At 43.2% G+C, this 27,024-nt stretch overlaps 1 protein-coding gene across 13 annotated transcripts in view; it reads left to right on the top strand.

Moving 5' to 3' along the window:
- Dst (dystonin) overlaps positions 1-27,024 on the top strand; it is a 385,515-nt gene that overhangs the window by 68,043 nt on the left and 290,448 nt on the right. For 12 of the 13 annotated variants that reach the window (XM_076915117.1, XM_076915116.1, XM_076915122.1 and 9 more), the window contains exon 4: positions 26,566-26,773. In XM_076915117.1, coding sequence (XP_076771232.1) covers positions 26,566-26,773 — 208 coding nt within the window. Of the gene's footprint in view, positions 1-26,370; positions 26,389-26,565; positions 26,774-27,024 lie in introns of those variants that run through there. The other variant, XM_076915112.1, reaches the window with a different exon arrangement.

Below are 27,024 nucleotides of genomic sequence, written 5' to 3'. Positions count from 1 at the left end.
GTAAGCCCAAATCTCCGAAAAACAGTCCTGATTTCAGATTGTTTTGTTGTTCGCGCGCGTGCGTGTGTGTGTGTGTGTGTGTGTGTGTGTGTGTGTGTGTATGTGTGTATGTGTATGTGTATGTGTGGGTTTTTTGGTGCACCTCTGCTCCCACCTCAAGACAGAGTTTCTCTGTGTCACTCTGTCTTATAACTCCCTCTGTAGACCAGGCTGGCCTCCAGCTCACAGAGATCCCTCTGCCTCTGCCTCCAGAGTACTGGGATTAAAGGTGTGTTACCATTTCCTGGACAGAGGTCAGATTCTTACTAGGAGGTGTTTAGACAACCAGAGGAGACAGTGTTTGAATTGCCGTCCTTTGGGATTAAGACGTTTTATTTTCTTCTAACAAGGAACTCTTTGCTTATTTGACTTTTTTTCCTTAGGAAGACTCTAAACAACATTTTGGCAAATAGAATATAGAAATCTCTATATTGTAGAAAATGTAAATGCTGTGAACGAGTGAGTTATATAAGCAGGGTGTTTTTATTTTAACATCTAAAAATGAATTCTTCCCTGAAAAGAAGTTTTATTCCTGGCACACTTACTAGTATGAAAAAAAAAATATATATATATATGGTATATATTTACTATTATTATTAAAACAAACAAAGTTGGAAGAAATCTCTTGGCATATGGCCTGATGTAGTTTACCGAAGAGGCAGATGGTGCATGTTTTAACTATTTTTTTCTCTAGTAAGTAGAATCATTGGATTTCCATCCTACTTTGTCTTTCTGGATTATACTTCTCTCTTTGCACAGAACTCATGAAAATTTAATAACACCTAAAATGCAAGCTATTGAGTTGTCTGATCAATCGAAGCTCATCTTGAACACTGGCTCGGCACCCGTTATGCGGCTGTCTTCCGGAGTGTGGATGGAGCCGTCCATCTCACCGCTCGGGTTTCTACGTGCCCTTTGCTGATCAGTTGGCCAGAGAATGAGTCACATGTTTTCTAGCTCTATTTAAAGTATAATTAAAGTTCCAGTGCTTGCCTGAGAATTTTATTTGGGGTTTTCAGCTTTATTAGAAATGGCATAAATTGTTGCGTGTTGTTTTTTTTTTTTTAAAGCTGCTTTTCCAGATGAGTTTGCCCTCTCTGAAACAGAATAAGTTGTATGCGGTATTTAAGAAACTGTGAGCTCCTTGCAAGACATGAGCTTTTATAATGTTCAGGACTTCAGCCACACCCTCACTATGTGTATATCCCTGGCTGACCTGGAACAACAACTCTTCCTCCTCTTCCTCCTCCTCCTTTTTTTTTCTTGTTTGTTTGTTTTTGTTTTGTTTCATTTTTTTTCCAAGGCAGGGAAGCCCGGACTGTCCTGGAACTCTGTAGTCCAGGCTGTCCTTGAACTCTGAGATCTCTCCTGCCTCTCTGTCTTAGAAACACACGGAAGCTGATTTCTCAAAGTAATTTTTTCATCATAATCTTGCCTTTTGTTTCAACCTTCACCTTACAGGAGAGAGACTGCTTTATTTTATAAACTTCAGCCCCAAGGGCTTGTGGGAGGTTTAATAAATATTTAATCGTGAATCTCTTATCTCGCTTTCTGAACAGTTATGGCCCAGCTTTAATGGAGTAAGGGAAAGGTGTAAGGTGAGACACCAGAGCGAGGATGAGAGGAAAGGAAAATTAGAGATGCAACTTTGGGGACAGAGCGCCAAGGTCAGATGTAGTCTGTCGGCCCCAGATACCTTTCTTGCTGTTCTTCTGAATGTCGTGCAGTTAACATGGCAGTGGAAATTAAATTGTGTTCACATATGATACACTGACTGTTTTATTCAAGTGTTGGGCTGAGTGAGCTAAGCCAAACCTTCCAGCAAGCATGAGCAGTGTGCTGGACAAGCTTAGCAGCGGTGCATTCCAGAGCATCACTGCCTGCGTGAGGTAAGTGTGATCCAATCGAGATTCAAGAGCCCAGCGCTTTGGGGACTGTGCTGTCTGACTTGCGTCTGGCTTAACTTCCTCTGCTATAAGAATGTGGTCATAACGTCTCTTGTTACAGTATGAGTAATGTATCTGTACACTTTCATAAGCTAGAAAACGTAATTCATCCGTGAATCATCTACGGCATAATGAAATCACACAACTGGGGATTAAGCAAAAAGGCATAGGGAATATAATCTGTACTATACTGAGAACTCTGTAGACTGTCGAGAGTGCACTTCACCTAGGATTATAAAGACAGATTTCTTCAGGAGTAGGGCTCAACGTGGTTGAGCTTGCACATGTGATGTCAAGTGTTGGGGATCCACTCCTTCCTGTATAATCCATTGTTTGGATGTAGGGAACAGCGAGAAGTCTGTTTTATTCTTTCTCATCAGTTGTCATATAACCCACTCTCGGATCTCAGGGCAGGTTCCTTACTGTGCTTCTTAGACGTAGAAACCCATCTGATGACTTTCAAGTATTGAGACTTCTGTCTGGTGCAACAATGCACTCCCAGCCTGACTCTCTGTGTTACTGTAGCTCCATATTTAGAAACAATGTCTCCCTTCCCTTGAGCCATCAGTGTAGACACTCCTGTTTCCTGCTATGCAAGGTAGGTGTTGCCTCTGACCAGTCTTTGTCAGGCTCAAGGAGAGAGGGCCTAGTTTCACACAGCTCATGTGGGGATGGTGAGGACCTGGTATTGATACTTGTACCAGAGTGTCTTTTCCTTCCTGAGGGAAGGTATCCTGGCTCATGTTTTTTGGATGGCTCACCTCCTTTGTTCAGGCCCCTTTTCCATTCATAAAGTCATCTTGAATATTAGCCGTTTGTGAAGGTGCTGACACTGGATGTCCTCTTTCTTAGGATTTGACTTGGGGTCCCCCAGAAGCTTGTCCTTTGCTCACCATGGAAGGATGGGAAAAGCCAGGCAGGGTTTTCCTCTAACTTCCAACCTTTAGATTCTTCCAGTGAGAATCACATTCCAATCCTGTGACTTCTAAACACTGGAGGAGGTAGGCTTTACCTTCAAGAGGTCTCTGTGAGCTCATCTCATTGGTTCACAGGACAGAATACACCGAGCTCCTCTTCCAAGAGGAAATGCCTGAGGCATCAGTAGTTGTCTCCAGAGCAGTGACTTCTCTGGCCTCTGGCTTTGCTTCTCCTCCCTCCCAGTGGGTGATGTGGTCGCTCCCGTTGGGGCCACATTCACTTAACTGGATCTTCACAGTTGGCTTAGCACAGTGCTTCCTCACACTTTGGTGGAAAAGATTTCTAAAAATTTCCACTCTACCACAAGCCTTTGACAGCTCTTTCCTGTGGCTCGTGAATCCAGCACTGCCTGCAGTGGTCTCTTCAGTAAGGCAAGTAAACCAGCCGGTTGTGTTTCTAGGACAATGTCCAGTTCTTCTTTCTCCTTCTCCTCTCTCCTCTTTCCTCCTCCTTTTTCTCATTCTTCCTCTTCTTCCTTCTCCTCCTCTGTTGTTGTTATCGTTCTCCTTCTGAATTTAAAATAGATTCTTCTCTCATACAGTGCACATTTCCCTTCTCATCACTCCTCTCAGCCCCCCTCCTCATCTCCCCTTTCCCTTGGACCCACCTCCCCACTCAAAAAAGAGCAGACCTTCAAAAGACAGCAGCCAGACACAACAAACCAAAATACAATAAGACAAGTCAAAGACTGGACAGGACAAGCCAACAGGAGAAAAAGAGTCCCAAGAACAGGCCGACAAGTCAAAGATATACTTGCCCCCACTGCTAGCAGTCCCACAAAACCCCCAAGCTAATAGCTATTTCATATGTATAGAGAACCTGGTGTAGAATCCTGCGGGGCCCCTGTGCTTGCTGCTTCAGTCTCTGTGAGCCCATATGAGTCCTGCTTAGTTGATTCTTTGGACCATGTTCTCCTGTGGTCCTCCATCCCCTCTGACCCTCTGACTCCTACAATCTTTTACCCCCTCTTCTGTGGGATTTGCTGAGGTCCAAGGGGAGGGACCCAATGGAGACCTCCAATTTTGTCTCTCTCTTTGCATAATCTCTGGCTGTGGGTCTCTGCATCTGCTGCAGAGAAAGCCTCTCTGATGATGATTGGACAAGACACCAATCTTGGATTTTTCTCCTTTCTTTCTTCCTTCCTTCCTTCCTTCCTTCCTTCCTTCCTTCCTTCCTTCCTTTCTTCCTTTCTTTCTTTCTTTAAAAGAACACTCATGTTTGGCTATACTGTAGGACTCTGGGCTATCCAGTCTCAATCTATGAGAATAGCAGAATATCATTAGTAACCATTCTTTGGTATTTTTGTTATAAGACCAGCCATGTCTTGTTTAGGACTCTGGGCTATCCAGTCTCTGGTTTCTGGTCATCCAAGCAATGTCTAGAATGAGCTTCAAGTCAGATAGACACTCATTGGCCACTCCCACAAGTTGTGCTCTGCCATTACCCAGCACATCTCGCAGGCAAGACAGAGGAGTGTAGGTCAAAGGTTTATGTCCGTGCTTTTCTTTTGTAGGCTGCAGAGTACCTTCCTCCACAAAAGAGATTAGAGCATAGAGCTGAAGGGTCCATGCAGGCACCAGTTCAACCTCCTAATGTTCAGTGTAGATGTTGTTCTCAGCAAGTACACTGCCCCACCCCACCCACCCCCCACACACATACATACACACACTGTCAGTTTTCTCAGAGCAACCTTCTGTCCTAGCAACAGCCTGGGATGTTTAGGCATCTCCATGGGACCCCCTTGGCCAACAGCTCAACAGAATGGAATCTAGTCTGGCCAGTGGAATCCTTGCTTGTCTATAAGAGCTGGCCTGACAGGACTCCTTATCCACCCAATGGTCCCAAAGGAGTCTTCCTTAGGATCCCCCTCATAGATTCTAGGTAGTTTCTACTGCACTAGGTTTCCATACTGACCCCTCCAATTCCCTCACTCATTCCAGTTGTTTCTTCACACACTGTCTTCGCCAACCCCCTCCCATTTGATCTCTCCCATTCCTGTCCCTACCAGCCCCCAATCCACCTGCAAAATAGATTCTATTTCCCCTTCCCAGACAGATCCACGTGTGTCCCCCCCCCCCCAAGGTCCTTCCTCTTGACCTAACCTCTCTAGGTCTGTAGATTGTAACTTGGTTATTATTTACTTAAGAACTAATAGCCACTTATAAGTGAATATATATCATATTTGACTTTGTGGCTCTTGGTTACCTCACTTCGGATGATTTCTTCTAGTTCCTTCCCTTTGCCTGCAAATTTCATGATGTCTTTGTTTTTAATAGCTTCATTGTGTAAATGTACTAATGTTTCTTTATCCATTTTTGGTTGAGGGACATCATCTAGGTTGCTTCCAGTTTCTGGCTACTATAAATAAAGCTGAAATTAACGTCACTGACCAAGTGTCCAAGTGGTAGGATGGAGTGTCCTTTGGGTATATAAGCAAGAGTGGTATACCTCAGTCATGAGGTAGATCAATTTCCAACTTTCCGAGGAACCGCCATATTGATTCTATAGTGGCTGTACAAGTTTATACTCCCACCAGCAATGGAGGAGTGTTCTCTTGCTCCACAACCTTGCCAGCATGAGTGGCCACTTGTGTTATTGATCTTAGTCATTCTGACAGCTGTACGGTGGACTCTCAAAGTAGTTTTGATTGGCATTTCCATGATGGCTAAGGTTGTTGAACATTTCTTTGTTTCTCAGCCATTAGAGATTCATCTACTGAGAATTCTCTGTTTAAATCTGTACCCTGTAAGTGCAAATTTAATAGAGTGGCAGTATTCTCTTAACCTGGCTAGCTGTCAAACAATTGAGACAGAAACTATTAGATTTATTTAATAGCTTTAAGGCACAACAATTGAGCAGTATTGATCTATTTCAGTCCTCTAAACTAATCTGGCTACTTCTCAGCTAAATCCCTGAGGTATTTGCATTTAGTACTAATCTGGGTATTGTACTGAATCTGTAGATTGCTTTTGGTAAAATGGCCATTTTTACTATGTTAACCCTACCAGTCAATGGGCATGGGAGATTTTTCCATCTTCTGATATCTTCTTTAATTTTTTTCTTCAACGACTTGAAGGTTTTATCATACAAGACTTTCACTCGCTTGGTTACACCAAGATATTTTATATTTCTTGAGGCTATTGACAAAGGTGTTGTTTCCCTGTAGGCATAAGTTTTTTGCAACCTACTTTTAATAGGGGTTCGACCTCTCCTTTAGCCTACCACCCAGCAGAGGTAGTGGAAGAGAAAAGTTAATAGGATATGGGGGTGTGGACCTGTTCAGCAATAGTTCTTTAGGGGTGAGCTTGATCTTCTTGGGCAACAGTTCAGCCCGGTAGCAAAGACCAAGTATGATTCAGCAGCTGCAGACCAGTCCTCTAGGCAGGTAGACACCAGGCATGAACCAGCAGCTACAGTCCAGTCCTTTCAGCAAGCAGACACCAGGCAGCTGTTGTTCAATCTTGAAGAAACCGCCATGCTCACCATCGAGCTTGAGGTGAGGAACTGCAACTGCTGCAGGAACTTCATGAGCAGCTCTTGGACCCGTTTCTCTCAATGGAGCATTCTACAAGTTTAGCTCAACAGTGCAATGTAAAGCAAACCAATACATGTGTGTCTTTATCAGCGAGGTGGAGTAAAGCAAACCAAAGCTCCATGCTCGCCTCTCAGTGTCTGTGGGGTCATATTTATACGTCTTCATCAAGCGTCCTTTCATGTGTTTGCTCTGTTCAAACATCAGTTCACCTGTGTCTGCTTCAGGAAAACAGTCTTTCACGAGTTTGCTTTAGCAAAACATCGTTTCACCTGTGTGCCCCAGCAAACCATCATTTGACAGAACTTTCCAAAGAACTAGAAGTTTCCACATAATTTCCCTATTTATTTCTTAGTCCATTTGTCATTTTTACATAGGAAGGCTACTGATTTTTGTGAATTAATCTTGTATCTAGCCACTTCACAGAATGAATGCATTTATCAGCTATAGGATTACCCTGGTGAAATTTTTAGCGTCACTTACATATACTAGTATGTCATCAATGAATAAAGATATTTTGATTTCTTCTTTTCAATCTGTATCCCCTTGCTCTCCTTCAGTCGTCTTATTGTTTTAGCTAAGACTTCAAGTCATATATACATCCATAAGAGGTTAACTACACCCACTAAAAACACAGCAAATAAAGAATCTCACACTAGCAAAATAAAAGGAAAGGAAGAAAACCATCACCACCATTACCTCCACTACCACCACCAACAAAATTAACAGGAATCAACAATCATTGGTTATAGATATCTCTCAATATCAGTGGTCCCAATTCTCTAAGAAGTAGACACAGCCTAACAGAATGGATGTGAAAACAGAATTCTTGTTTCTTTCTCATCCAAGAGAAACACCTTAACATTAAGGATAGATATTATCTCGGGATAAAGGTTGAAAAATATATCGCAAGCAAATGAAGAGTTGGTGTAGTCGCTTTAGTATCTAACAAGATAAACTTCTATGGAAACAGTTCTACTCTAGAAAGGGAGAGAGATAAATGAGTTACCACTATATTATAAATTAACTATATTGTGTTAAGTAGTAATGGTATGTATAAAGGGAAGTGTGTCAGGTAAGGGGCAGATGTTTGGAGTTGGGATGGTGGCTGTTGATTTTTGGCCAGGGAACTTTATCTGATCAGGCAACGTTTGATTAGAGACCTGATGGAGACAGGGTTGTGTGTAAGAGCCTTTTAGGTCAAATGCTTTCTTAATTTATTTTATCTTCATATGGATCTGTGTTTTGTCTGCATGTATGTCTGTGTTCCATAGGCATGCCTGGTACCCAGGGAGGTCAGAAAAGGCTCTAGAGTTATAAACAGTTATGAGTCTTCATGTATGTACTGGCAATTGACCCAGGTCCTCTGCAACAGCAGGACCCCTGAGCCACCTCGCCAGCCCCAGATCATCTGTTTTTTAATCATTCTTTTTTCTTTCTTAATTTATGGGCTTGGTTTATTTTGATAGAAAATAAAACTATATGGGGAAGACTCAGGGGAGATGGCATGGAGAAAGTATTTGTGAGTTGTTTTTAAAAGTTTGCTTAACCTGACAGCCTGAGTTTAGGTTTTGGAATAAGGTAGAAGGAGAGAGTTGACTCCACACAGTTGTCTTCTGACTGTCACATGCACATTCCGTATGCACCCACAAGGTGTTCACACACACAGACACACAGACACACAGACACACAGACACACACACACACTGTTTCACACACACACACACATATACACACACTGTCTCACATACACACATACATGCATATACATTCTGTCTCTCACACACAATCACACCCCCCACACACACATGTATGCACACTCTCTCTTTCTCTCTGTCACATACACATATATACATACTCTCTCTGTCTCTCACACATACACATTCTCTCTCTTACACACACACACACACACACACACACACACACACACACACATGCACGCATATTTATAAGGTTGTTCAGGAAGGTTTTAAGGGACTTAGTTAACAAGCTAAAGAAGACTCAGGATTCAGACAGATATTTGAGATATTTCAGACAGAACAAAGGGGGCCTTTCAGGAACCTGGAGAAAATGAAGGTAATGTCAGAGTAGATAGATCATAAGCAGGTTTTGAATATGTGGTGTTTGGAGTAGGAGTGTCTGGCAGCTCGTGATGGTATGTGTGAATCTGTTGAGGGTCACACTGACCAGCCAATGACACTTTTAAAGCAGAGTCCAGCAGTTTAGGATTAAGAGTTCAGGTGAATGTGTCACCTGGTCCCAGCAGGAGGGTGGAATTGATAGTTTCTTCTGGATATTAATATCAAGAGGATGCCTGCAATAATGCAGCATGAGGGTGAGTGAGGGTAAGGACAGGAAATCTTAATGGTAGTGGTGGATCTGACAAGGAACAAATGATCAGAGGCCAGGATTAGCTCAAAGTGGAGAGGGCCAGAGAGTCAGAGATTGGTGGTCAGACTCGTGGACGGGTGGAGTGGTTTGGAAAATTTTCAGACCCAAGTGATGTCATCATCAGGAATGAAGCCTGCAGGGGCTGATGAAAGATGAGGAGAGTGGGTTGTGACAGCATTCAGGATGGAGAAGAGCAATGAGTCAGAGCAAACATCCTTGCCTGTTGCCATGTGGTCCTGGGTAACCATTCAGGGGAAGGAGTGAGATTCGTAGGGCGTCCCTTTCCTGGGATGTATGGTGGGAGGTGGAGTCTTTGTGGGAGGGATGCCAAGGTTTGGAGAGCAGACATCCATATGCACTGAGTTTGATATAAGGCAAGGAGTCAAGATGGTGTCTCCTGCAGGAAGGTCAAACCTGTTGTCACTGATGTGAGACTCAGACAGCACAATGGGGGTGGGGTGAGCAGCAGGTTAGTCATGGTTGTGAAGAGAGTTCAAGTATAGCAGTGTAGCTGGGCACATGGTGTGGGGCTGAGTCTGCCTCTGCTTAGACATCCCAACAAGTCAGACCCCAAGGACTGTGACAGCTCCAGACTGAAGCCATACCTCTACCTCTAGCCAGGTGCTGTGTGCATTAGACACCTTGGCTCATACAAGAGTCCACCAGCTTGCCAGCAGCCTCTAGGTATGATTGAGACCTAGACAAATATTGTTTCAGAAGAGGTCTGGAATGTAAACCTTAAAAATGATCTACAATTAAATGATTACAAAGTTTATCATTATTTTAAGTGAGTAGTTACAGTTAAATTTTTATGTAAATTGGCTGTGGTTATATGTGCTACTTAGGAGTTAAAACAGGAGTGCTGTTGAACTCAGATCTTTGAAACCATCCTGGCTAACACAATGAGATCCAACTCTTCTAAGAAGCATCTCATTTAATTCTTGTACCATCTTAGGTTGTCTTTATGAATTTCATTCTGCTGCATAAGAGAAGACTGTGGTTCAAAAAAATGGTGTGATTATTACAGTTTGGATGTATGTCTTAAAATTCCATTCTGTATGTTTTGTTGTAGGAGCCTGGAGAAATAGGATATATATATATATATGCATATATATATATATATATATATATATATATATATATATATATATGCATATATGCACACATGGCATAGGCTGCCATGGAGCTTGCTGTGGAACCCAGCTCTCCTCAAACTGACAATGATCATGTCAAAGTATACTAGTCCCTGTTTGCCAAAATGTTGCTTTCTGTCCTCAGGTGTTTTATTTCCATGTGGGCTCTGTAGGCCATGTGGCCAGCTGCTCATCTTAAAACAGATGGCACAGCACTTCCATTGCCCACGTGGAGCGGGGTGCATGCCTGCCCAGGGGACCGGGAAGGCTGTAGCTGCTGATTTTCAAGTCACAACTTCCAGCATTTGCCATCCATAAATTAAGCCAAATCATCCTTCCAATCTCAGTGTTTTGTAATTTGAACATAAACCCACCCTAAATAGAGAAAATTTCCATCTAGTATTTTATGATAAAAATGAGATAATTAGGGGCTGGAGAGATGGCTCAGCAGCAAAAGCACTGACTGCTCTTCCAGAGGTCCTGAGTTCAAATCCCAGCAATCACATGGTGGCTCACAAACATCTGTAATGGGATCTGATGCCTTCTTCTGGTGTGTCTGAAGATAGCTACAGTGTATACCATAGCTACAGTATATACAGTGAAATACATCTTTTAAAAAATGAGATAATTAAGAAATAGTAGTTGTGGTCACCAAATTAATTTATCTGTATTTTATGCATTGATTTTTTTGTTTGTTTTTTGAGACATGTTTTCTCTGTGTAACAGCCCTGGTTGTCCTGGAACTAACTTACTCTGTCAACCAGGCTGGCCTCTAACTCACAGAGATCTGCCTGCCTCTGGCTCCTGAGTGTTGGGACTAAAGTCATGTACTACCATGCCTGGCTTATTCATTGTTTTTTTTTTTTTTTTTTTTTTTTTTCTTGCTTTTTGCAATGAGCAACTGTATAAGAAATGGTATCATGCAAAAGAAACTTTTGTCTTTTGGGGGATGAGGAGCATACTTTCTGTTTCCTTTATACATGTACTATTCAGTACATGTCTCTATTTTTATCTTTTTAGTTTATTAGCATTTAAACTTAACCCCAAATCAGTATATAAGTAGACTTTATTATTTTGAAGAGGAAATATTAATAATATGAAATCTGGACATCTAAAGCCTTTCAAGGTGAAGGGTTTGTGAATAGTTCAGGAGCCTTAAAAGCAACCCTGGTCTGTTGGTCACACTGTGAGGGAACTAGGTGAAGGACCGTGAACAGCGGATGCCACACATACTGTGACAAGACCTGTTGGCTGAACGTCCTCTTCTGTGCATACTAGTTTCCTGTCCGCTTCTGTGTTTAGCTAAACATCCCTACTTTTCTTATATCTATAAATTAAATATATATTCTATCCATAAGCTTTCAAAAAAGAAATGACCTTGCCACATTCAAAATTAATATATACAACTCTGATATTTTACATTAGAAAATTGCCTTACTGAGCAGGTGACACAGTGATCTTAACTGACCCCTAGAATGTGGGTAATCACTGGGGCTTCAGGCAAAGTTCTCTGTTGATGAGAGGGGTGGAATCAAGAACTCTGAGATGGAGGTGTCTCTGGATTCTAAGGAATGAAAAACAGCCTTTTCTTAAGTGAGAGCACTGTTTTCTGTAAGCCAGTGACGACTGTTGTTCCCTGTCTTTTTTTTTTTTTTTTTTTTTTTTTTTGGTTTTTCAAGACAGGGTTTCTCTGTCTAGTCCTGGCTATCCTGGAGCTCACTCTGTAGACCAGGCTGGCCTTGAACTCAGAAATCCGCCTGCCTCTGCCTCCCAAGTGCCGGGATTAAAGGCGTGCGACACCACTGCCTGGCATTCCCTGTCTTTTAATTTAAAGACGTTCTCAGACTTTATTAGCTCCCTGGTGACCAGAAATGAGATTGTGAAAGACATGGAATTATCAGACAACAGCATATCACGTCAACAGCATTTGACACTTGTAATGAGGGCAGCTGGCAGTTAGTAATTACTTCCTGTGAGCCTGGCACCAGGTTAGGCAGTAGCAGGGCTAGCTTGTCTACCCAAATTCAAAAAGCTTAAGTAGCTCGATCAAGGTCATTTTGTCCATAGGTGCCAAGTCTGGGCCAGGAAACACATAGGGTTCTTCGGGTGCATTTAACCATAGGTTTTCTGTGTGCATAGAAGCTTGCTGGGAGCTGTAGACCAGGAGGAGCCTTTAGCTGTGAATTGGGAGGCAATGTGAAGTTATGCTTCATTCAGGACAAGCTTGGGGGCAGTTGTGAAGTAAGAAAGGAAGACACACAAACTGGAGAAAATGGACCAGTACAGATGAAATCAGTATTTAGAGCGTTCATCATGTTCGGGGCAGTATGGCTGTTTTGAAGAATTAACTCACTACTGTGCCCCAGTTTCACAGGTACTGTCTGAATGGCTGGAGCAGCAGTAGCAAACAAAACAGCCCTGTAGAGGTGGAGCTTATGTTGAGTGAGGGACACAGATAACATAGATTAAGAAGTAACTATGTAAAATGCCAGGTAAGGAAGGGTAAGTGTTGCAGGGGAAGTGGGAGCGGATCCAGGGAGGTGAGGTAGGGGGAGACTAGTAGGTTACATTTTCCCTTTAACACTAGAGCAGTTCAGGATCAATCCCAAGGCCTTATTGGTGGAAGAACAGGTTCTGGATTTTACTCAGTACTCTGGAAATTCATATAGGAGGGTTTTAGCACATGAGTGATTATGGATTCCTTTTAATACATTTTAAAGATTCAGCCCAGCTCTTCTGAGAAGGACTGCTGGGAACCAGGAAAGAAGTGAGGAGAGCAGACGCAATTTAGAACGTCATGCGTGCCCCTTCTATTAGTTTCAGTAGGTCGATTGTCCCTGTATAGCACATGGTGACATTCAACCCTAGTGCCTTAGAGTGCTTTAAGGCTATACGGATGAGACTGGAGGCGTGCTCACGAAACTGACATCTTTGGCACAGCTTTTAAATATGACAGGTGTCATTTAAGAGTGTCCCACTGTCTGCTAGACTTAGTCTTAACCCTTGTGTGTATGTGTTGAGGCCCACATTCTGCCTCAACACTTTTGCCTCAACGCTTTGGGGGCTTAGTGCTCTGGTCAAGAGAGAGTGTGGCTCTCGGGGCAAGAGACTCGAAGAATGGAGACAAGACAGGGTATGATTCAGTCTCTTCTATTTTCTCAAGTCTCTTCTATTGAAGGGAATTCTGAGGTATTTATATACACAAGCAGGAGAACACAGGTGAAAACATTTTACCATGTGCACCATACAGCTGAGGTCACTAAACAGCAAAACAAGCTATGTGGGATAAACAATATATTTATCAGAGTGTGCTTCAGCTGTTATAGGCTTTTGACAACCAAGTCTTTCATCAGGGTATATGGTTCCAGATGGCTGCAAAGTTGATCTAGCCGCTCTCTACTAAAGTCGGCTCCCAACATGTATGTGTATTACCCTGATCTGCATGACTACTCTGACAGGAAATCCTGCAAACAGGCCTATGGGAAAGCCTTTGTTCTTCCTGCCTTACCTTAACACTCCCTAAATGTCTTCCTGTGGTTTCCGTTATGGCTGGAAGAATTTTAACTGTGACCTCCTTACTTAATGAGAAGACTAAGATTTTGTAAAGTAGTGAGAAGTTATGCTTTCCCTCTCTTTTCCTTAGTTGCTCACAGATGGTTCACCCCTCCTCTTTGGAGGGAATTGTGTCCCTAATTACTTAGGATGCCCATCCATGGTTTATTTACCCCTGTCATGAGCGTGGGCATTTTACATGCCTGTCACAGGCAGGAGGGTGTGGAAAGGGTAACTCTAATGGAGCAGTTCAGACACAGTGGCACCAGAGCATGGTAGCAGATCTTCTGACTTTGTCAGATTACATCAGCGATCACTTTCTCCCTAGAGAACTGGAGACGCAGGTGAGAAGCCAGCCGCAGCCCCAGTTCCTGTGTCTGGGGAGCAGTGATGTCTAGGCTCCCAACTGGAGGGGCAGAAGGGTGGGTGTTCACTCAGATTCACAGCTGCTGCTCCAGGCTGCAGCAGCACTTTGTCTCCAGTACTTTTGGAATCGAGGCAGCCTGGGCTTCTTCTAGGTTCTGCCTCTGTGTTGGTGAAAAATGTCTGCAGGGGAAATTGTGAAATAGGCAACATTCTCTTCCTCTGTGACCCTCGGTTCCCTTTCTTTTTTATCAAGTATTTATCCAGGATAGAGTCTGATGACCTCACTTTCTAGTGTGAATGGCTCATTGTTCTTAATCTCTGACTAGAAGTAAAAGCTCTACGTCTGAAGAATGAAGCCTCATGGCTGGTGTAAAGGCCATGCTATGCAGTGGGATATGAAGGAAGGGAGATTTTTTTTTTTTTAAATTCTTTGCCTTTAACCCCAGTACTCAAGAGGCAGAGGCGGGCGGATCTCTCAGTTTGAGGCCAGCCTGGTCTACAGAGCGAGTTCCAGGACAGCCAATGCTATACAGAAAGATCCTGTCTCAAAAAACCAAAGATAAATAACTAAATAAAATAAATTTCTCAGTTAAAAGTCTGCACTGAAAATCATGATTTTGTGGAATAAAGTTAAAGTGTTTCTTTAGCTAGGCTATAGCATCTAGTTTGTGGTAAAACATCGGTGTAGATGTCGCCCTGGAGGTGCATTTTTGGTAATCATTGATATGCCAAGTACCTTATGCCTGGGTTTCATAGTATGCTTTCGATCTTCAACTGAGATGCTGTGACATTTCGTGCTGTGCTTCATCAGAGGCTCACCACACTACTCTGATATAGTGTGTTATCACAATATCCCTTTGATAGTGTCTAATATTTGGTGGAGATTGTGACTGCCTCATTTAGAACATGAGCAAGTGGGGAAGGTTAAACTCCTCCCTCTTGAGAGTTAGTTAAGGAGATGAATCCTTGTGGTTTCCCACCTCAGGTTAGTAGAAGCCCCTGCAGAAGGTCTAACTTTGAAAAATGGGAACCAGAACAAGTGTCTGTGCTTCTCTAAAATGTAGTTGGGGCAAGGCCTGACTGTGCCTTGGGGTAGCTAGTTGTCCAAGTGAGACCCTTCAGAGAAACAGGGCTGCGGACGCATTGGCTATGGAACACACATGCGTGCATGCACACATATAAGTGTGTCCACAGACTTATTTATTTTATGAAGTTGGCTCAAGAGATTGTGAGAATGGCTGGAAATTCAGGTCAGAACTGGTTTAACAGCTGGGAGTTCAACTTCTGTGTGTATCACACTAGAAACACTGGTAAGGCTGTCCTTTGGAACCTGAGTCTGTGCTCATAAGGCCTCCTTCTGATTGGTTGAGACCCATAGCATTATGGAGAGCCAGCCACTGTACTTGATTATCTGCTGGTTTCAATGATGAACATGGCTAAAAATGCTTCTAGAACAGTTTCTACACTGATGGTTTACCAGAAACTGGGTTTCTGAGAAAAGTGGCCTAGCCAAATCACATGTGTGGTTTTTTTCCCTCCAACATGCCGGGCAGTTCAGCAGAGGAATGGAAGGGCACAGTGACCAGGTCTTTGTTAATTCTGCGCAGTGTTTGTTTTTCTGATAACACTACTATCTTTTGGATGCTGCCACCCATTTTGACACAATCTTTTTTCTTAATTGTAAATAAATAAATTTTTTTATATAATACATTCTGATCAGTTTTTCCTCCTTAACTTTCCCCATTCCCCCATCCTCCTCAGGTACCCACCACCCAGCTCTCATACCTTTTCTCTCTCTCTTTAGAGGATAATCAAAGCAAACAAGAGTAAAAACAGAACAAAAGCCCAAGCAATGTGACATGAGACAAAGAAGTCTACAAATGACCATAGACTTCATTTCGTGTTGGGCATCTCCTGCTGGGCACAGAGCCTGCCCTTAAGTGTGCAGTTTGTAGATCCAATGAGACTCCTTTGGAGAAAACTATTTTTTCCTTCGCAAGAGGGTGACAACTGCAAATGGCCTCTGAGTAAGGGACAGGAGCCCCTGCCACGTCCCTCAGCAGTAGGCTGCCATCTTGCTTGAACCTGTGCATGTTGGCACCATCTCCATGGTTCATACGTGCATCAGTCCCAGTGTGTTCTGACACACTCCTTGCTTATGTCATGGTTAGAGGAAATATTACAGCAGCTGGAAAGCTGTTGATGAGAGAAGGATTAAAACAAAGCAAGTTATTTCAGGGTCAGATGGGCAGCTGGGGAGGGGAGAAAGGTCAGGAGAGTGGAATTCAGACGACTCATCCATCCATGCACATTATGAGTAAGCAGGAGGGCCATGAGTGAGCAGGGCTAGGCTGTGGGCACAGGGAATGAGAGACTGGGTTTGCTTCATAAGCACCGTGGGCTTATCTAGTGCTCATGTACAGTAAGTGGTCAGAAGAATTATAGGTGTTGTTATTTTTGTGGTTTTGAGTCTAATAATACGATGGCTCATAAGTCGTTACAAGACTAACAATAACATAACATGTCTCTTACAGCCCACAGGACACAGCTCTTGTGAGAACCGTGGCAGTGCAGAAATGGTGCACACACACTGTTCTCTGTAAGGTCCTATCACATGTATGCCAAAGTGTCAAGGAGTGGGAGAGAACATTTGTGACTTCAAGTTGTGTCCTACTCCTCAGGACTGCCACCCTAGAGCTTCCGGCTGCTTCTGTTATGATGTGACACCCAGATCCTTTGAAACTTTGACTCCGTGATCTGTACCACCTGTTATCCATTTAGGCTCCACTGATGCTTTCCCAGCCCAAAGAAGGGTGCCTTTATAGGTTTTTGGAGGCTGGGGAATCTGTTTTCACCTCCAGACATGTGCCTCTAGAGACATTGCTCTCTCGTAAGCTGATTTTGCTTCCAGCCCTGCCATATGCTTTCTATAGAGAGAACAAGAAAGGGAGAAGTATATAGTAATTTTTGAGTCAGCCATCTATTGGAAAGACGAGGAGAAAGTTGAGGCAGCCTTCTAGATGTGTAGGGGCTTTGAGCCAGCCATAGTTGTTTCTGGCTGCATCTCTGAGTTGATCTGATTGGCAAATCTTCGGGAGAACCTAAATGTTAGTGAAGGGATTTGAAATGCACTTAACATGAATGCACTGGTGGTGTGCGGATGTGTGTGTGTGTGTGTGTGTGTGGTGTGTGTGAGCCTGTGTGTGTCTCTGTGTGCATGTGTGTGTTTGTGTGTGTGCTCATGTGTGAGCCTGTGTTTGTGTTTGGTTGGATTGTCCTAGGGTTCAGCATCCCAGCTAAGTTGAATTCTTCACCACACTAGTACAAAGGCAGTGTCTGTGTCTCCTTGTGTTCATCCGTGGTCACTAAACCCCAGTCAAATGTGGTCTAAAGAGGCAGAATTATCTTCTCTTACTGCATACCTGGTAGCTCTTTCTTCTGAATGGGAAGTGAGGCTCCTGGGGCCTAAAGTTTGGGGCTTTGTTTCAATGCAGTAACCAATTGTGTGTATATGCGTTTTTAATGAAGAAGTTATTCTTGACTTAATAACTGCTTGAAGTGACAGCGTATGTTTGTGAAAGCCACTAGAAAAGCGATTTTCTGCAATTTCATCAAGGAACAGAGGTAATGAAAATGGAAGCTTACAGACTGATAAAGACACAACTTTCCTTATGTGTCAGCTGCGAACAGTTAAGCACCTATAGGCTTGTTTTTTTGTTTTTGTTTTTTTTTTTTTTTAAATGATGGTGCTTTTCATCTCTGGCTGTTGTTTTGTAGTGGACTCAGTGAATTTTTTAAAATAGGGATATGGTGGGAAGACACGAGGGCACCACCAAGCATCAGAACTGTTGTTTATAAAGTTTGGGAAGGACAGAGAAGAGAATTGGATGGACTTTGTCTCTCTAGGGCTGTTCGGAGCTCAGCTGTCACACAATTGCACTGGTCCCCTGCAGTCAGTCTTCTGTCCTTGGATCAAATAAGCATAAGATTGTGACATCACCTAATATCTAAAATGTCAAGAATGATTATTTCTTCCAACAATATAACTATACACGTTAGCACTGCTGTATTTCCTGTTTCTCAGAGGAACCAACAGAAGCCCCTGGGAGCCAGGCAGTTTTCTCAAGGTCACATGGCAGTTATCCAATATACACTCTGCAGTACCATAGATTTCTACACTTCAGTCACTTCAGATTTCTATAAGACAACATAGATGGTGGATGGAGTATGGTCCTGGAAAGGGTCTGTGTTTATGCCTCAGGGTTTATGCAAGATATGGCTGGAACCCACATCTTCTTTCTAACGGAACCGTAGCACATCCTGATTCTGAAGTACTTAGAGTTGAGGTCTCTCTCATGACATTGAATAGGTAGGTAAATGCAGGTAAAATCAAGCAGGAAGCCAGTGGGTGTCTAGCAAGGATTCCTGGAAACCTTGAGCCAGCCTGTAGCATCATACAGCTCTCAAACATTTTCTGGGAATTAAAGACACTTGCTGTAATAAAGGAGAGTAACTCTGCACTTTGCAGAAACATGACTCACCTGGTGGTTTTAGGATATCCATTTAACTAAAATACCTGATAGCTGCCTCCTGTTTCTCTCTGTGTGTCTGTGCTCGATGGTTCTCTTCTTACTAAAGACACGTTAACTCCTGTTCTGTCAGCACGGTCCCTTCCTCCTCCCACCCTTTATCTTTACCTTACTGAATACAGTGTCATCTCATCCCTGAATTAATGAGGGGGTGCGTGTCTCACACTCAGATATCATAAGAAAAGGAACATGGCCAGATGAAGACTGTGTCAGGATGCACGCGTTCCATACCTGAACTTTCATATGAAGTCTATTAGTGTTAAATGTTTGCCATTAATTCGTCTTTGAAAACTGGCAGGCTGACTGACCTCAGTGCACCCACTTATACCAACCTCTGCCAGCCCTTGGCACACCTCTGGGTGGCATTCTCCCAGAGGTGTGCCATGTGGCAGTTTGGTGGGCCAGTCAGACTCGGCCGTTTTCTTGTAACTGACTTGTTTTTATGAGTGTTCTATAGTATTCCCAGAAGATACATTTTGAGCTACGTTTCTAAGGATAGACACTTGTAAGTCGATTATTTTTTCCCCTCTGTACTTGCAGCAGATCTCAGAGTCCTTCAAGGAAGGAGCCTGTAGATAGTTAAGACATGCTCAACTGGTTGACGTAAATAAACATCACCATAAGATTAAGTATCGTCTAGTTTGCTGGGTGGTGGTGGTGCACGCGTTTAATCCCAGCACTAGGGAGGCAGAGGCAGGTGGATCTCTGTGAGTTTGAGGCCAGCCTGGTCTACAGAGTGAGTTCCAGGACAGCCAGGGCTACACAGGGAATTCCTGTCTCAGGACAAAAGCAAATAAACAAAAACCAAAATAACAACAACACAAAAAACGAAGCAAGCATTGTCTAGTTATGGAATGTCTCGGTATTTTAGTCTGTGGTCCTGATATGCTTTGGTTTTGTGGAGCTATTTTCAGAGATTGGTTTGCTTTTCTATTTCGTAAATTATTGAAAACGCCTTCAAGTGAAATGGCTGTTATGGTTTGGTTCGGTCCAGGGAGTGGCCCCGTTAGGCGATTAGGCCCTGTTGGAGTACGTGTGGCCTTGTTGGAGTAGTTGTGTCACTGTGGGTGCGGGATTTAAGGACCTTGTGCTGCTGCCTGGAAGCCAATATTCTGCTATCAGCCTTCAGATGAAGATGTAGAACTCTCAGCTCTTCCTCAACTATGCCTGCCAGGATGCTGCCATGTTCCCACCTTGATGATACTGGACCAAACCTCTGAACCTGTAAGCCAGCCCCAATTAAATGTTGTCCTTATAAGAGTTACCTTGGCCATGGTGTCTGTTCACAGCAGTAAAACCGTAACTAAGACAATGTCTATTTGTAGATACTTAAATACAAACTAGTCTTTGATGCCTGTATGTCCATACCTTTGTCTTTTGAGGTAATTCTTGCTATGTAACCCAGGATGAGCTCACATTAGAGACCGTGCTCCATCTTTCCAGTTAGCTTCATTCATAGCTGTTTCTCTGTTTTTGTTTGCTTGTTTGTGTTCTGAGACAGGTCTTGTCATGAGGTGTGTGAGGTACTCCATATTTATGATACACTTTTTCTTAACATGTTTTTTTTTTTCTTCTGTGGTGCTAGGATGGAATAAATTATTTGAACTTGCAGCTGTCCTCCTGCCTCAGCCCTTCATGTGCTGAAATCACAGGGTTATGCCATGATGCTAATTTATTTCTATTTTTGAAGTGATTGAACTAAATTGCAGGGCTTGGTTTGTGAATACTGCCTACCACTACATAGTAAGCAGAATATACTTCTTCCTGTTAATATACTTCTTACCATTACATAGTCAAGAATTCATACATAACTTCGGTTTGCTGTTGCCTAGAAGCCACATGGAGACCATGGACAGTTGACTAACATACAATGTATATGCTGTATGTGTTATATATAGTAAGAACCGAGAGAGAAATCGTTTGTTACTGTGAAAGCAATCAGCTGGAGGGACCAGCTGCTCACAGGGAGGTGGCAGGGAAATATTAGCATCCCCCTGCCTCTTAAACAGGTACCTAGGGCGGAATGCTCAGAGTTGAGCTCCCTGCAGTAGCAGCAAACAGTGGCTGTGAGGGTATGTGTGTCCTTTGTATTACAGTATGCATTGAAGTTGCAATTGATACTATGCCTTTACCTTTCTTTATCTTCCTCTCAAAATGCTGCCACGCATTGTCTATTTTTGTATACAATCTTTGAGAGATTAAAACTTTCTGTAATAGATTTGTGTGGAGTCTATGCTAGTAAGTGTTAAAAACAGACCACAATTTCTGTATATTTTGTGTGTTCCTGTTTCTTCATCTTTTCTTTGTAGTACCGAGGAAGAAAGCAAGGGCTTTGTATGTGCGAGGGGTGGAGAGATAGGGGGTGTGGGGAAAGGGTTTTACAAACACTGAGCCGTACCTAGCCTACATCTTGATTTTCTTCACTGTTTCTAGGTTATTAATCATTTAGCGTTTCCAAATGTGTGTAAAGGTGCATTTGAGGAATCCAGACCCTTGTTGTGCAAGAGTCAGCTTTGATGTATGTTTGCATGGTTTTTCTTTACTGTGAACTCATGCTCCTTGCTATGGAAATGTCCATGATCTGGGTCCAGGACTAAATCTAAAACAAGCCTAATTCTTTGACACCCTGCAAATACATGGTAAGATCTTTGAGAGTTTTGAGGATTGTCTTAGTTAGAGGTTTTACTGCTGTGAACAGACACCATGACCAAGGCAACCCTTATAAAGGACAACATTTAACTGGGGCTGGCTTACAGGTTCAGAGGTTCTGTCCAATTATCAAGGTGGGAACATAGCGGCATCCAGGCAGGCATGGTACAAGAGGAGCTGAGAGTTCTACATCTTCATCGGAAGGCTGCTAGCAGAATACTGACTTCCAGGCAGCTAGGATGAGGGTATTAAAGCCCACACCCACAGTGACACACCTACTCTAATAAGGCCACACCTTCTGATAGTGCCACTCCCCGGGCTGAGCATTATAATCCATCACAAGGATGTGCATGAATACTCTGTGGTCAAGAACACAGGCTTTGCCATTGAAAAGACCAAAGTGGAGGTCTCTGGCTTCACCTTGTATGATACAGTGGGTGTGGATAAGTCATCCAAGTCCCCTAAACATCTCTTTCTGTTTTGGATTGTTCTTCCATGTGCTCAGCTAGCAAGGGAAATGCTTAATCTAGTCCCTGATTACAGTCACCCATTAAATGAAGCATCTAGGCAGTACATGCTGGTTGGGCTGGAAGAAATCAAGTTTTAATTTAAAACCGTGTTTCTAATAGGAACTTCGGTTAATTCTGCAATCCCTTGCTCTTTATACGTACTAGCCAGGAAGTGGACTCGACGGAAGTGCTCATCAGTGGTTGGGCAGATAGTCAGAATGTAGCCTCTGTGAACAGGGTGGTACTTCTAAGCTAAAACCCAGAGGAGGCTTCAAGACTTGTGAAAAACAGAAGGAGGATGTGGGCTTGTGGGCCTGAAATCCTAGCATTTGAGAGTCTGAAGCAGGATGCTGGTGTGTTTGGAAGGCACCATGGACAACTAAAGTCAAAGCTAAACTGACCTAGGCAGTGAAACCTGATCTCAAACTACAAACCATCTAGCCAGCCAACCAATCAACCGACCAACCATCCAACCAGCCAACCAACCAGCTAACCAACCAGCTAACCAACCAGCCAACCAACCAACCAAGGGTTGAAGGGTTGAAGGTGAAGCTCCATGGTGACACCAGGATACTGCTCAGTCTCTGGGTTCAATCCTCCATCTCCCACACACTAACTAAAAGTCAGGGACCCTTCCCCCACAAAGCAAGAGTGTCTTAGAGACTACTTCTGTTTTCCTGCCAGCACACTGACTAGTTCTGTTTAATTCAATTAAAAGTAATTACAGATGTCGAGTTTCTTCAGTCCGAATCTCCTAAGGATTGGGATAACCTTTTCTACAACCACTGGATCACTGTCACACCTTAGAAAATTATCAGTCCTAATATACCTGATAAACCATCATGACTTGGGTTTAGATATTCTCAATTTTCCCTAGGATGTGTTTTTAACATTTTTTTCCTTAAAAAAAAAAAAAAAAAAAAAAGTGTAAAATTCTATCAAGGTTTCTCTCCCTCTTCCTCTCCTTCTCCCTTACCCCCCACCCCCACACACACTCATGGGCACATGGGCACACTCACACACACTCATGCACACACAGGGACATTCTTGGTGGCTCCTTTTTCTGTTCATATCCCAAAGAGCCCCTTTTTGGGGAAGTATTTGTTTCATACTATGGATTGTTTTGCAGAATCTAGGACCAACATCTGTATAATCAAGATTTGTGTAAATCCCTTATTTTTTTTTTTAAGAAAAAAAAAAAATAAGATGTGGGTAGACACTGAGTTGTTGGGGCAGAGAAAGTGTATTCTCCAACCTGTGGGACTCTTGAATGTCTGGCTCTTTAGCAAAATCCTTCTCTTTGGCTGTGCTTCCCACTGCCTTTGGAGAGTACCCAGGGCCAAGACAATTTCCCGGCAGTATCTCACAGAGCAGACGTAGACCTGGCCACATCCAGTTAGACAGTCCTGCTGCTGATGTCACAGGTTCTGTCCTGGGATGTCTGTTAAGAAGTTATCGTTCATCTAAAACTGTCACATTATCTAATTATCCTGGCATTAGGAAATTTCGGTTGTTTTTGTACCATAGAAATGAACTGGCCATCAGAAAAGTTTGAGTGAAACTTATAGTGGCCTAATTTGATTGTTAATTAGTTTAATATCCAAAGTTGTTTGCGAAAGACTTGGTGCAGGATTGTCTGGTTCATCTGAAGCCGAGTGTTTTTACTTATTTGGTTAGACTCCACGTAAGTGCAGAGACTGTACACACCTGTTTATGAGACAAAATGTCAGCCTTGTCTTCATAATCCCAGTGATCCTTTCCCTTTCTGGAGAACCAGTTCCTTGTTTTTCCTTGTTATCAGCAGGTGGAGATGACAGGGAATGGCGTGAACTGGAGTCCTGACCCTGGGGTCAGGAGGCCAGAGAAGCCCATCCATCTGCTGATGTAGTCTGTGCATCATTGTTTATTTGCTTTGTTCTGGGAGGAGGCTTCAGGGGCTCCACTCACTTTTCAGTGGTGCCCCCGAGCTCCCACAGCAAAACACTGGCTTCCGTATCCAAGATTTTCTCTGGACATTTCCTTTTGGTGACTTCTTTTGTTTATTTGTTTGAGTTTAAAAATTGTAAGAAACAAACAAAACATGTTAATCTTTGTCACTGCCCAGAGTTCACCACTATTAACAGTAATATATCTGTATTTAAACATGTAAGGGGGTACATATGTGTGTATGGATTTTTTTTAAGCTGTCATTATATATTTCCTCCTTGTTAAATGTAGGTCAACGTATTTGTTTAATTTCTGTAGCGTAGTCTGTGTTATAGATGTAATAACTATATCCCCTATGGATGAACATTTGTATTTTGATAGAAATTGGTCTTCGAGCAACCAGTAGAATCAGAAACAGGGCTTTTGCTGCTTTCAGGAGCTCCTTTCCTTTGTTCTAGCAATTTAAGCCCCTCATCAAAGGTCAGGCTGCAGTGTTTGGGCCAGAGAACTATTTATTTTCTCCAAACAAATAAAACCCTGTACTGTTCTCTCCAGCCCTAAGATAGTAGCATGATTTGGCAAGTCATTACAGATCAATAAGGAGTACAGTAGTTTCTATGAACTCTCCACTTTGAAGTAGCTTCATTTAAATATAGTATCAATTTTAAGCTTTCAAATGGGCTTTAATTTTTTAGAGTGCTTTCAGTTCTCCATGTGATTGTGTGTGTGTGTGTGTGTGTATTTGGAAAAAAGAGTGTAATACTGTAATTGCTAAAAGGTTTGAACCCTGTAGACAAGAAGGGACGTTACTTCTTATAAATGTGTCTGATATAAAGTGTGCGGCCTGTATGTCCCTGTAGTAAATTGTTGAAAGATGTGATCCTAATTATTTTTTCTCACTGCTCTCTCTTATCTGGTTATCAGTGACATGAGCAGATTAGAGGCTGTGCCAGTCAACACTCTGGGGTCCAGGGTAGTAACTGTTCCCATCTGCCTGCGGGTGATTAATAGTGGTGGTGTCATGGCGTAAACCACATTTTGTTCTTCAGTCAGCTGAGACTCTGGCCATTAAAAAAATTTACTCTGCAAAAATCAATAACCAGTGATTTTTGGAAAAGAGCACTTACACCCCCACCCCCCACCTCCATAAACATTAAAAAATTACTGGTCTCACCAAAATAATGTAGAAATATAATCTCAGAGATAAAGTAAGAACTTTAAGTAAAGACAAGAGGAAGCCATTTTGAGGTATCCAGGGCAACCAAAGAAACCCAGTAACCCCTAAAAGTCCTAAAAAATGCTGCCCTTAACATCAGATTCCACAAACCACAAACCTAAGATAACTCAAGTTGAAGTTTCAGAAAAGCTTGGGAAAATAAATTTGGTTCATAACAGCTAAATGCCATACATAACACACCTCTTTATGGACTGTAGCTAAAATATAGAAATTTCAGGTTTATTCATTTACTTCCGTCAAGTTTGCTTAAGGCGCTATTATTACTAGGAAAGTCAGCATGATTTAAATAAATCTTAACATGCCTCATTTTGTAGGGATATGTGAATTTTTACGATAGTAGCTTTGACCGTGGAACAGCCGGGGTTTGAATGGACAGTGGGGAAGTCAGTGTTTCTGACTGGTGACGGTCTCATAAGCCTCATAAGTGTGAGTGCTGTGGGTGTTGCGCACACAACCTGTTGGTGCAGCAGGTAGCAGTGTGGGGAGCAGCTCACCGTCATGACTTCAAATCGGAGCTTGCCTCATTGAGCTGGTTTCTGAATGCAGCTTGCTGCTTGGGAATCCATGGCTGCAGCTTTCATTTCAAGGAATGCAAGCTATGCTAGCTTGGTGTCTTCACCGTGAGCCTCAGCAAGTGAAGGCTTCCCTTTGGTACTCTTTAGGATTTTTAATCCAGCCCACAGCACAGATGATATTCAGCATCTTTTCCTCACCGAGCTGTGGGCTGTCTAAATATTCACAGACACAATCCAGTAAGAAGGAAGGAATAACACCATGTGCCTTTTATGAAAAGTTATGACCCCGAGGATACTAAACTCTCGCTGATACTAAGCCTGCTTCAGCCTCGGTAACCTTCAGGCAGAGTGGTTTTGGTAAAAGTCTGTGTTTCTCATCTTCCCCGTGGCTGCAGCTGAGGAGAGCTTGGCTTCCTGTCCCCGCACTGTGTCCTCATTTACATTATTGGCAGCCCTTCCCTGCTGGAAGTTTAAATTATCTCAAGAACTCTAAACTGAGTTCAGATGTTTGTTTATTGGCGTTGCCTTCGGCCTTTGAAAGCAGGCTTTTGTGTTCTCCCGGTCTTAAGAAAAGGCTCTTCTCAGAATCAGCCCTCCCTCCCTCCCTCCCTCCCACCTCACCCTCTTCTGGGAAACCCGCTTCAGTCTCATGCGGAAAATTAAATAAAGAGGACACAGGGCTCAAAACTGGTTAAAAAGAGGCTCCAGTGGCTGGGAGGCTTGAAACGGGAAGGAGGTGGGACCCAGCATCCTGTATTTGTGCTCTATTTATGAAACTTAAAGTTAGTTGCTTTAATGAATTAACCAGAAGGCTAGTAATGGAAAATGTTTCTCCTGTCCTGGTGGGGGAGCCAGATACTGTAGATTTGTCACAGGAAGGCTGTTGATTCTGGCTTCATTGTTGGCCCAGTCATTTGTTGAGCTGGTGGCTGGAGCGCAGGCCACACACTTCTTCCTTCTGGTCTCCATGTATTGGAACGGCTTGCTTATTGTTTCTACAGGAGCCGACTTGGCCAAGACGATATGGTAAGCCCGGGGGGTTCGTTTTGTTTTTATTTGTGTGCGTGTTCTCTGGGGACGGCGCGGCGCAGTTTGGAGGTGGGGAGGGGGCAGAGTGATCGTAATCGATGATCCTTGGTGAGTGAGTGATGCTCCTTGGCGAGCAAGCGGTCGCTAATGCTTCTCCCGTGTCATCCTCCTCAGAGCTCCGGGAACGCGTCCTACCGCTGTTCTATGTCCTCCTCTGCGGATTTTTCTGACGAGGATGATTTCAGCCAGAAATCTGGCTCAGCATCTCCAGCTCCGGGAGACACCTTACCCTGGAATTTGCCCAAGCATGAGAGATCCAAAAGAAAGATTCAAGGGGGCTCGGTGCTGGACCCGGCTGAGAGGGCTGTGCTCCGGATAGCAGGTGAGTGGGGGAGGGGATGGAGAGGAGACCAGGGTGGCAGAAATTCACCCATCTGTTCCCTGGCGCTGTATCTGCAGGCTGATGCGCTGGGCAGAAATTTGTTTCAGGTGGGGGAGGAAATGTCCATGTTTACTTCATGGAGAGCTTTGCCTGCTTGCTCTGGTGACTAAGCTGTTTGGCTCTGCTTTCTGGTTGGATGAATCGATAGATTCTAAAAGCAAGCAAATCTGCGTTAAATCTGCGTTAAACTT

The sequence above is a fragment of the Arvicanthis niloticus genome, chromosome 17 (assembly GCF_011762505.2).
Source record: "Arvicanthis niloticus isolate mArvNil1 chromosome 17, mArvNil1.pat.X, whole genome shotgun sequence".
Taxonomy (NCBI): domain Eukaryota; kingdom Metazoa; phylum Chordata; class Mammalia; order Rodentia; family Muridae; genus Arvicanthis; species Arvicanthis niloticus.
This window is presented reverse-complemented; position numbering and strand designations above follow the sequence as displayed.